The 11,233-nt window shown below is 39.2% G+C and overlaps 1 protein-coding gene across 2 annotated transcripts; it reads right to left on the bottom strand.

Moving 5' to 3' along the window:
- Positions 1-194: 194 nt before the first annotated feature.
- Positions 195-11,044, bottom strand: TCTN2 (tectonic family member 2). 2 transcript variants are annotated; one of them, XM_048073633.2, is made up of 18 exons: positions 10,876-11,044; positions 10,425-10,538; positions 10,068-10,141; positions 8,798-8,993; positions 8,469-8,569; positions 8,033-8,229; positions 7,675-7,798; positions 6,922-7,066; positions 6,193-6,258; positions 5,393-5,521; positions 4,660-4,737; positions 4,281-4,361; positions 3,779-3,890; positions 3,284-3,387; positions 2,712-2,868; positions 1,875-2,000; positions 1,277-1,365; positions 195-486 (listed from the first exon to the last, which is right to left on the bottom strand). In XM_048073633.2, the coding sequence occupies exons 1-18, from the start codon at positions 10,955-10,957 to the stop codon at positions 371-373; spliced, it is 2,091 nt and encodes a 696-aa protein (XP_047929590.2). In that variant the 5' UTR covers positions 10,958-11,044; the 3' UTR covers positions 195-370. The 2 variants fall into 2 exon arrangements, with proteins under 2 accessions (XP_047929590.2, XP_047929591.2); XM_048073634.2 differs by having other exon boundaries at positions 6,931-7,066; positions 10,876-11,043.
- Between the last annotated feature and the right edge of the window lie 189 nt (positions 11,045-11,233).

The following is an 11,233-nucleotide window of genomic DNA, read 5'->3' as shown; positions in this document are numbered from 1 at the left end:
CAAAGGCAGCAGTACTCGGTTCCCTTGTTCCAAAAAGAGGTGGATACACCAGGTTTACTTGGGTCTGCTGCCCCAGGGGCCCACCACACGCTCACCCGGACTGAGACCCCCACAGCCCCGCTCCAGCTGACCTCACGCTGCTGAAGCCAGCTCTGTGCTCTTGCTGCTCCAAATGCTCTAGCAACTAAACTTAATTCTATCACTTTCATTTTTTATTAATACAACCAGTTTCTGCGCAGTGTGAGAGAACTCATTTCATGCATCTTTAAAGTGTTCATATAAAATGTCTGCAAAATACAATATTCGTCCATAAATTTTACCAAAACGTCCTTAAAATATTTACAAAGTGGTTTTCTTTACATCAACATTTTTAAATCAAGAAGTTATCCCATACTTTAGAAAACCAAGGGTTACTCAAAATTGCTGCAAGGAATACAAGAAATGCCAGTGACAGGCCCTTAGCAAGGCATTGGGAATAGGGTTCTCCTGCAAAAAAAGAAAACAAAGTATAAGCACATGCTAAGCTTCAGTTTGGACATCAACCCACTGTCAGATGCCGATTCAAGCATATACATAGCCTGAATAAAAGAGCATAAAACAAGGAAGATCCTTTGCCCTTATAAAATTTTGTACTTTGTGTAACTTGTATCCCTGAAGTACAGAGAACAGACAGGTGCCTCTGTCCGTGCAGCTCTCAGAACAGAGTCCAAGTGCCTTGATGCCCTTTGAAATGCCAGATATTTAATCTATACAACCTCCCACAAGACATAATCCATCACAGTTGTTCACGAAGGAAACTTCAAAAGTTCCCTCTCTTAACAACATGGCAAGATTTTGCTGCAGCTTCCGTGGGCAGACAGAACAGCACGTACTGGCAAAGTGAGAGAGTCTCCCTTCAGGGGCAACAGCCCACACTAACACAACACCACAATTACCACAAGACACAGAAACAGAACCCTATCATAAAGCAACATTCTCTCCTTTTCCCTAGAAAGCATACCTCCTTCCCAACTCTAAACGGGCATGAAAAAGAATCTGTCGAACAGATGCTCACAAAATTTCAATCAACAAAGCACTCTTAGCAGTTATTTTTTTACAAGCCTAACTAAGAAGTTAATGCATTATTAAGAAAAAAATTTAACCCGACTTTTGGAGCACATTTTTGAAATTCCAATTTCCTACTACAAACCATTATTTCAGAACAAGTCCACACATTTAATTATGTTTCAAGAAATACAGCCAGTTCATGGCATTCTGCATTGCTTATTATTCTTACCTGTGTAGAACTGTGTCACTGGATAAAAGAGTTGTGGCCAGCACACATCATTTCGATTGCAGTCAAATTCCGTATAATTAATCTGAAACCTGAAAAAACATGTCTATTACCTACAGTACCACCAGAACACCAGGACAAGAAAAAAAAAGAGCTGGAAAAGTGGCCAGGTTACAGGAAAGAAAGAAAAAAAAACACAAGCGTCTAGTTCCTCTAACAAAACCAGAGGCCTCCCTTTTATTCCCTATCTGCCATTTTTAGCCAGGTGTTTCTTTTTGTGATGAGCAAATCTTCAGACAATAGATAGTTTAGGAGCCTCGCACAACAATCTTTGCCCACTCAAATAAAAGGCACGGACGCTTTCTGCCAAAACCAAATGACAACTTGGCAGAGTAATTTACAGGCCTTCCCACACTGCCTGCTTCTGGGGGAGATTCTCACCTACAGAACTGTTATTCAATAAATGTTAGAAGCAGTCCTTCATGCTCTGTACTCCAGCAAACCAAAATAACCTTTTGATCAATGCATTTTACATTACATTTGCTTAACTTAGTGACAAGTTTGTGTGTTGTTTTTTTTTTTTTTTTAATACAAGAATTACCTTGTCATTGGAATCGGTGGCTGAGCTGGCACTTTGATGAACTGAACAGAAGCAGTGATGGGAAGAAAGCTGACAGTGTTTTCACAGGTAAGCCCACACTGGAATTGCCATATGACAGTCGAGTAACTGTAAGAACATGAATAACTATTACTAAAGGGCTGTAAAGTGGAAATGCAGAGCCTAAACGTAGCCATGAAAGGACAAAATATACAGGATTTTGAAGGAGGTTGATGATCGCTGGATTTTCAACACTGCAGAGAGAATGTGCAAAGGCTGGAAAAAGAGGTAGATTGAACACAATCCTATTTATTTGATTTGGATTGACTTCAAAAAAAAAGAGTGTTAGCAATATGAAACTCCCCAGTTTCAGGAAAGAAGAAAACATTTACCATAGCTCTCAAGAAGCAGCTCTTCACTGGGGTAAGGCAGAACACAAGACATTTGTTTTGTTGTCCTTTCCACCACAGCAAGGAATTAAAACGTACTTCTGATTTCTGATGGAATGCCCTGCATACGTCTATTACTGGCAGCATAAATTTTTTTTAATACTTCACTGAAACTAATGGTGACCAGTGGGCAATCTTTGTGCCTTTTTTTTCTTTCCTTTTTTTTTTTTTTTTTTTTTTTTTTTTTTTAATTTCAGAAGGAGATATGCAAACCTAAATTTCAGCCTCTGGTTAGGTTCAGAAGAATTTGTGTTCCAAACACAAGTAAAATGCATGTAAAAATTGGAATTAATATGTATGTTTGTAAAGTTTAATCAGAGTATGACACAAAAGTGAGTCTCAAAATGAAACATTCATTTGTCAAATAGCCAGAGACACAGCTCTGTTCTACCTGATCTGCACAGCGAGTATCTCTTGACGGGGAATCCCTTGTACTGCACCCACATCAGCAAAAATTATGCGAATATTCAGATTTGCAGGAATATCTGGACAAATGCCTTTCAAGTTTCCAGTGCTCACACTTGTATTAGGATTAAATGGATCAAGACCTGTGGAAGAACAGAGTTAAATGAAAATATTATAGAAAATACTATCTTTTCAGTAATTATATTATCGTCACATTCCAGTGAAACACTGTTAACTGTCCCACAGGAACAGAGCAAAAAACATTTTCTCTATATAAATATACATAAAGGAATAGTTTATCCACAGAAAACTAAAAATACCAAGTCATTATATCTACTGACTGACCGCTGTACACATCTTACTGCAGTATATATATACATGTGAAGTTATATGTGTGTGTGCACGTGAATGTATACATGGATGGATGGATCCAGACACAGATCAGTATCTTCAGGCACTTGACTTTACATTTGGATTCTATTTTGAGATGATTTAATCATATTACAAGAGCATACTTTAAACATTTAGACTACGAATAACAACATAAACCTCACTTACGTATAATTTCCACCCAGTCATTTACATCACTGTAACTTGAATTGCTCCTCTTTCCAACATGAGTAGCTTGTATTAATGAATTCAATCTCTCAGTTACATTTCCCCTGAAAATAAAAACATTATATTAAGCAGAAAGTAAATCTATAGTGTAAACCACTCTGGGTTACAGTATTATTATATCATAACATCAGTTTCCTCAGAAAGATGCTATCATTTAGTTAAAACAAGCTTCAACTATTGAGTTATCTGCAAAAGGTACAAAATGACAAAGCATCCCACTCCAACATAATCCTCACTTGAATACGAGGATATATGAGTGAAACAATTTTTATAATCTCCCTTTTTAAAAAAAAAAGGGTCAACCACAGAAAGCTGAAATGTATGCAAGAACATTTGAAAAGAACGTATCAATGTTGCTGGTAGAAACTTGTAGAAAATCAGGTGAGGAGCAGCAAGAGGGATACAGGGAAAAACAATTCATCTTATGTAGCTCACCTTAAAAGTGTGCAGTCTTCATTAATACCAACTTCTAGTATGCATCCAGAGAATGAATCTAATCCAAACAAAACTGGTGTATCAGTTGCTGATGCACATAAACCTCTCCCAGCTGTAAATCAAAAACATCTTATTTGAGGTTTTTCATATTTACCTTTTCATCTCTAGTTTTCAATTTTGTGCAAAAACATCAAATATTAGAAAGCAAAACACTAAGAAGTATAATTCAAATAGATTCAAGTCCATTCAACTAGAAATATTGATATTAAATTCCATTTTAATTGTCTCCTTTGCAATATGTTTGGATACCTAAAGTACATTGCGCTCAGTAACACAGGTATTAAACACAGGCTTCCTCAATGTAGTTTGAATGAAGGCTAGGAAATAGTCTAGGAAAAGCAAAATTTGGCATAGAGGAGATTCTGAAGTAAAATATACAAAAAAAAAACAAACGCATTTTAGCAGTAAAAGAAGTTGAAGTCGCAACCTCGCAAGTCAGTACCTGGCTGCAAAATGTTTAGGCTGCCAGAAGTATCAGAAGCATTCATATTTGCAGCTCTCACTGGTTTTCCAACTTGATAACCTAAATGTAGGAGAAATTGCGAACATTTTGTAAGAATCTACAAGCATTAAGGTTGTTTTAATAATACATATCATCAGTCTTGCAGTAATCACTTTTCCATTACAGTAGCATCACTTAAAATAATCAATATTTAGCCTAAAAGCCAATCACCACTATTACAACTGACAGTACGATAAAGATAAGAAAGTGAGGCTAGCAACATAACAAAGTATGAAAGAGGTATAAAATATGGTCACTGATAACGATCAGTTCAGTACAAAAATTTGTTCTTTTAAGAAGCAAAATAAAGAACTAATACCTGGATTCCCAGACAGTTCTTCTGCATTATTACTCTTCAAGCTTACAAATTTGGCTGTGAATCTCTGTGTCAGTATTTCTGGTAAAATAAGAAAAAAATAACTTCACTTTTAAATAAGTAAATTAGCAAGAAGTATTCTGTTCAACTCTATATAGGATGCAAACTTCCATCCTTCATTAGTAACATAAGATTCAAAATAATAGAAATTAATGGAAATCAGACCCATAAGTTTTCTTCCAGAATCCAAAGGAAATTCTTTTTAAGCAGAATTACTAATTAACACAGTCTATCAAAGAATTTCCATGCTGAAGAAAAAAAAATTGTGTTGTCTAGTCTGGAGAAAATGAGGGCAAGAGGTGACCTCATTACTCTCTACAACTTCCCAAGGAGGGGAACGAGAGAGGAACCTCCCTGGTAGCCAATGCCAGGATGTGCGGGAACGGCACAAAGCTGTGCCAGGGGATATTCAGACTGGATATTAGGAAAAATTTCTTCACTGTGAGGGTGGTCAAACACTGGAACCAGCTTCCTAGAGAGTTGGTTTATGCCTCGAGCCTGTCAGTGTTCAGGAGGCATTTGTACAGTGCCCTCATTAATATGCTTTAACTGTTGGTTAGCCCTGAAGTACTCAGGCAGTTGGACTAGATGCTCTTCAAAGGTCCAGTCCAACTGAACTATTCCATTATATTCTATAAAAGTAAGTTAAAAATATGTAAAAGAAATCTCATGATACCTCCATCACATAAACGTCCGAGGAAGACTGTGACGTTTATTCCCTCTATGTTCTCATCTTTGCAAATGAACGTATAATTCTCTGCAAAGGTTACATTTTGACACAAAACCTCAGTAGTAGGAAGGCTTTCTGCAGAAGAAAATAAAACCACACAATTAAAAGCATTGCTAATTAGAAAGCTGTATTGTAAATGAAAAACACCACCTTAAAAATCTCTACCAAAATTCTGGAAATTATAACATTGATCTTTTGGAGAGTTATTTTACTGTTTAAGTCCCATCATATAAGGACAGAGTGCTGCACTTACAGCACAGTCCTCTAGCTTATCAATATTTTAACATCTGTAGTTGCAGGTCCTTTCATAGCTAACTCTCAAGAGCCCAGCACTGGGCGTTATTTCATCAGTCGATGGGATTCTCTGGACTCAGGACTCCTCCTCATTTCATCTCATCCCTCTAAGAGGATCATAACTGCCCAGAAAAAACAAACACACCAGCTTGGTTTCAACACTTCATCTATGCTGCAGTACTCCCTCACCAACTGGGAGCCACTGTTCTACATCAAAGAGCTGCTTCACTGGCTGAAAAAGGTCCTTAAAGAGGCACAAGAGCTTCCAAAAATACAGACATACACAGCTGCTGCTTACACAGACCACATGTCCTGCCATTGATTTATTTGAGTACTAGAAGACATACAAGATCCCCCCTAAGGATCAGTGCAGGTAAACATTTTAGGCATCAAAATCAACTGTATCATCCAGGTTAGGTAAGAAGTGCACTTATTAAATGGAAGAGACATACCGCTTTTAGCGATGAATTTGCCCGTGTCAGCAATGGTCCTATAGATCACGTTTTGTTGGATGAAATCTGAGAATAAAAAACAAATACTGCAGTAATCCTGACTAACAGATACTGTTTTCACATCCAAGGTACAATCATTTTTATTATGGAAATGGAGCATAAAATTATTTAGAAAATTAATTTTGGTAAAGGACCAAATGGTTTATGTATTATGAGAGCATAGCTCATTATCTCTGGATCTTACAAACGTAGTATAGATTAAAAAATTAGACAACTTAGTTAGGCGGTATAAAATAAATTATCTTCATGCTGGTAATCATGCCATCTCAAACTCCAGAAAGACACTTCATAAGTATATGCTTTGTTAATGCAGAAAAAAGCACTTCTCACCAATTCTAAAATGATACTGCACCCTTTTGACAGAAAAAGGGCTCTGCAACAATTGGAGAACAGCAAGAGATGCTTTATTCTGTCATGTGTAGCCATACTCAGTATGAGTCACCAGAAACAGACAATGGGATTGGCTTTTGTTTACCATTGATTTCTTATATCCTAAGTCCTGAGTAACTGTGGGAAGCTTGTTAGAAGGCTGTCAGAAACCACCCCAAAGGCTGAACTACAGCTACCAGGTATCAATGACATTACACGTAGCTGCCATGTCAAAAGTCCTCTGGTTTATTTTGTTCTATCAGCTGGGAGAACATACAATACATTTCTGTTAGGGCTTACCCAACATACCTCCTGTACCACTGTTTATTCTCACATCGTGGGGCAGTCCTTCTTTGTAAGATGCTAGATCAGTGGGGCACTTAACGTCAATGTCGTGGAGATAAGCCACGGGGGCATTTCCAACACACTGCCCCGCCATGGATTGCTGCAGGTAATTCAACAGAAATAGGTACATTGGGCTTTTTTCTTGCTTTACATTTGAAAACTATTTGTCAGTGAAATGCTCCAAATATGTACTGTAGCCATATATGACTGACAAACAAGTGATCTGATGTTATCAAAACATCACAAAAGAGGTTAAAATTTAAAATGGACAGCTTTCAAAATAGTTATAATGCACAGTCTAGCTCCATCCCAATTCATCAAAGTAATTATAACTAACAAGCCTCTCTCTAAAACGCAGAAGGAATTAAAAGAATACAGCTAGATGAGACAAGGGGAAACCAACTATAGCACTCCATAATACAGCAGACAAATAACATATATACAGAAATATTCCATAAACTACTAATTGGGGTGCCAAGCTTGTTTTTAGCTCTTGAAATAATTAAAACATTACCACTTTGGGAGTTGGGTAGGGGAAACAGAAAGGATAATGTTCATTTCTAATAATGATTTTGTGCTAGGTGAAAAATATATTTACCAGTTCACAACAGCAAGTTGCAGAATTTGGTTACAAAGACATAAGGAACGTGATAAAGAACGTCAAACAAGCCAAGAGGAATCAGAAGCTCCTAAACAGGACATGATTACCTGGGGGATGGTAAAATACTCATTTTCTTCTGTTATAATTGGATCTCCTTGACTGTAACCAGTGAAAACTTTCACAGGAGACGTTTGTAAAGGGATCTGAAATGAAGGAACTCCGGGTGTAGATCTGCAATTAAGTTCAAAAATTAAACAATTCTTTACTCCCTATCTCATGCAAATAATTATGCATCTGCTCTCAAATACCGTGTTCTCATATAGTACCAATTACATTTCTCCATTTGCATTTAAAGTTCACACAATAAAATCCCAATTTCAAAACAACTTTCATTATAAAAAACAGGTTACAGTTTCAGTAGCATGGCTAATGCATGTGTCGAGAAAAAAATATCATAAAACTTACATAGAGCCATGATAAAAGTAGCCAAGAAATGGTGTATTGTTAAGAGAAGACTGTACGCAAAGGAAGGGAAACCAATCAGGAGTATATTCATCAGTCTTTGTAGAGCACAGCTGATTAAAAGGTGGGTTTACATCCCCGCCAAACACTCCAGTGAAACATGATCCATTGAATAACTGCTTCAAATCTGGTGTACACTCCTGAAAGGGAAAAGAGCGGTCACTTTTTAGTTCAGTAGTTGCATTACCATAGCCGCTATAGCCTACTATAGCCTACTCACAGGTAAACAAACCAGGTTTGTAGAGAGATGTGTTATACACTATTAGGAATACCAGAACACCCAGACAAGCCCTCCTTCTAGCTTGAAACATTCAGTACCTCTCCCTCTCCTCACTTTCCCCAGAACCTAGAAATTTTGAAAACATTTCAAAGTAAGTACCTGATCACAGCAACAACGAACATCACAAGCTCCATCTGTCAAGTCACAAGGACAAGGGCCCAAGGGCTGAAACACCTGATTAGGGATGACAGATGCATCTTCTATAAAAGAATTACAAAAAAGAAGAGACAAATCAAACCACGTGAACTGGAATCCCAAGAAGTAGGCCCTGCACATTACAGTTTATTCCAACCGTGTATAAATCCTTTGTTAAATTTCATTAACAATTAATAAGGATCAATCATTGCTGCTGAAATCCCAGATTTTCTTTTTTCATATATACAGGAAAAGAAAATACAATTTCTTCTTGAGCATATCTAAACACTTACCTGACACATTTCCTGTAAAGGAAGAGTTGGCATATATTTCAGCTTGAATCAGGAGATGTGCCAGAACCACTGAATCACGGCAAGCTAAAACCTGAAGTGTTTCCAGCACACAGAGAGGTGTTGTGCAGCAGTCAGTGGCATTGGGCAAACACAACTGAAGATTTCTAGTCAGGTCTATGATCACTTTGGATGTATCCTGAAAAATGCAGAATAAAGTTTGACAGATATGACAGCTTATATTAAATTACTCTTATTTGTATCACTCATCAGTTCCCGAAAGAGAAGTTTTGGTACCACTTTGTCATTGCCACAATGCAATGATATTCTTCCAATATAAAAATCAGGTGTTTGTTGAAGTCGGAATGACAAAAGGTATGCTACTGGAATATGCAAATAAAGTGAGTATATGAACTGTACACAGAATTTTAAGGAATCATTGCAGAACAAGTTCCCTCAGAAATCGCACACGCAGTTTTAAAGAAAAGAACAAATAACCAAAAAAGTAAATTTCAGTTTTTATAGCTACCTTCAGCTGAAAATTGAAATGACTACAGAGTTGACAAAAGCCTTAAGGAATTATATATAACGTAACTAACGCTGAAGACAATTGTAATAGATGTGGATGTTCTAGACCTCATGCTATATAAAAATGCTGTTGTATTACCGGCCCCTTCCAGTAGATCTATAACAGTCTTGAACTATAGAATCATTAAGGTTGGAAAAGACCTCCAAGATCATCTGGTCCAACCATCCCCCCACTACAAATGTCACCCACTAAACCAAGTCCCTAAGCACCATATCCAACCTTTCCTTGAACACCCCCAGGGACAGTGACTCCACCACCTCTCGGGGCAACCTGTTCCTTTCCCTGAGTGCTCTTTCTGAGAAGAGATTTCTTCTAATTTCCAACATGAACCTCCCCTGGCGCAACTTGAGGCCATTCCCTCTTGTTCTATTGCTATTATCTGTGAGAAGAGGCCAACCACCAGCTCCCCACAACCTCCTTGCAGGTAGTTGTGGAGATCAATAAGGTCTCCCCTGAGCCTCCTCCAGACTAAACAACCCCAGTTCCCTCAGCCGCTCCTCATAGGACTTGTGTTTCAGACCCTTCACCAGCTTCGTATGTCAAGGTACATCAAGGAAAAATGGCAAGGGCACAACACGCAAACCGGGTTGTCAGTAAATTAACATTTTGTTGACATTTCATTAGCCCTTAACGTATGATAGTTCAATCCTCCCTGTTTTAGGGAAGAATCAGTATTTTACATACCACACCAGGCGTTATGCTCAAATTCCAATCACCATCTGTTTTACTTCCACTGCAATTTGAAACTTGCAATTTTCCTATATTAAAATAAAAATATATATTGTGTTTTCATTTAGAGAAGACTGAAAAGAATCAGTAGCAAATTTAAACTTCTTCCGTGGCTTCAAGTAGGTACATCCTTAAGCTCAGCTGACAAGCATACAACAGAGGACTAAGGGCTTAACCAGCACAAGTCCTTAGGAGTTACTGTTTTAGTAACTGTTAAAGCACTACATGAACTTGTACTGCTCCAGTAATCTTAGCAGGAGAAAAAAAAAATTTACATACTACTTGAGGAAAAAAAAAAAAAAGCATTCTTACCTGTCTCTTCATCTATAGGATTCAAAATTATATAAAAATTAACTCCTGAGGAATTTCCATGAAAAATCGAATTAACTCTTAGCCCAGACATATGGATAAACGAAGGCTGAAAGACTAAAAAGAAAAAAAAAACGGGGGGGGGGACACATTTTAATACACACAAACTGAAAAAGGCACTATCCGTAAGATACATTCAGGTCTCACACTTAGGCTAGATTCTTACACCCACTTAACTTTGGGGACACTTAAATTGTCCCCAAAGGCACAAAATTATCTCGTGCTGCCTACCACAGGACGGTGTTTACATTGTGCACGTCCCCACGCCACCCCTCGGGGGCTCCGTGTCCTCCCGCCCCAGCCCATCACCAGTCAGTCAGGGAAGGTCCCGCTCTGCCCCCGCATCCCCTCCCCTCAGCAGCCTCCCCCTCACCCCCCGGCCCCCTGCACCCACCGGGCTGCCCAGCCCGCGGTGCCGGTGCCGGTGCCAGCAGCAGCAGCAGCAGCAGCAGCGCCCCGAGGCCCGCCGCCGCCATCGCGTCAGGGCGGGCCGCGCCGCCGAGAAGCCGGGCGCCCGGCCGCCATTTTGCGGCGGCAGCGCGGCGCCATGGCAACGGGAAGGGGCGGGGAGGCGGCGGGGCCCTCGGCGCCTCACGGCGGGCACCGCAGCGCCGCCAGCGGGACAAGGCCGGGCCCGGAGCCCCTCAGAGACATCCTCCCTCCCCAAGACGCCTCCTCTGCTCTTACACAATGGAATTGTAACAAGTCCGTGTGGCTCACCCTTAAAAATATCTGATAGCCACAGCAATAAC

This window comes from Anser cygnoides, chromosome 17 (genome assembly GCF_040182565.1).
Source record: "Anser cygnoides isolate HZ-2024a breed goose chromosome 17, Taihu_goose_T2T_genome, whole genome shotgun sequence".
In the NCBI taxonomy this organism is placed as follows: domain Eukaryota; kingdom Metazoa; phylum Chordata; class Aves; order Anseriformes; family Anatidae; genus Anser; species Anser cygnoides.
The sequence above is the reverse complement of the archived record's forward strand: the minus strand, read 5'-3'. Positions and strand labels throughout refer to the sequence as shown.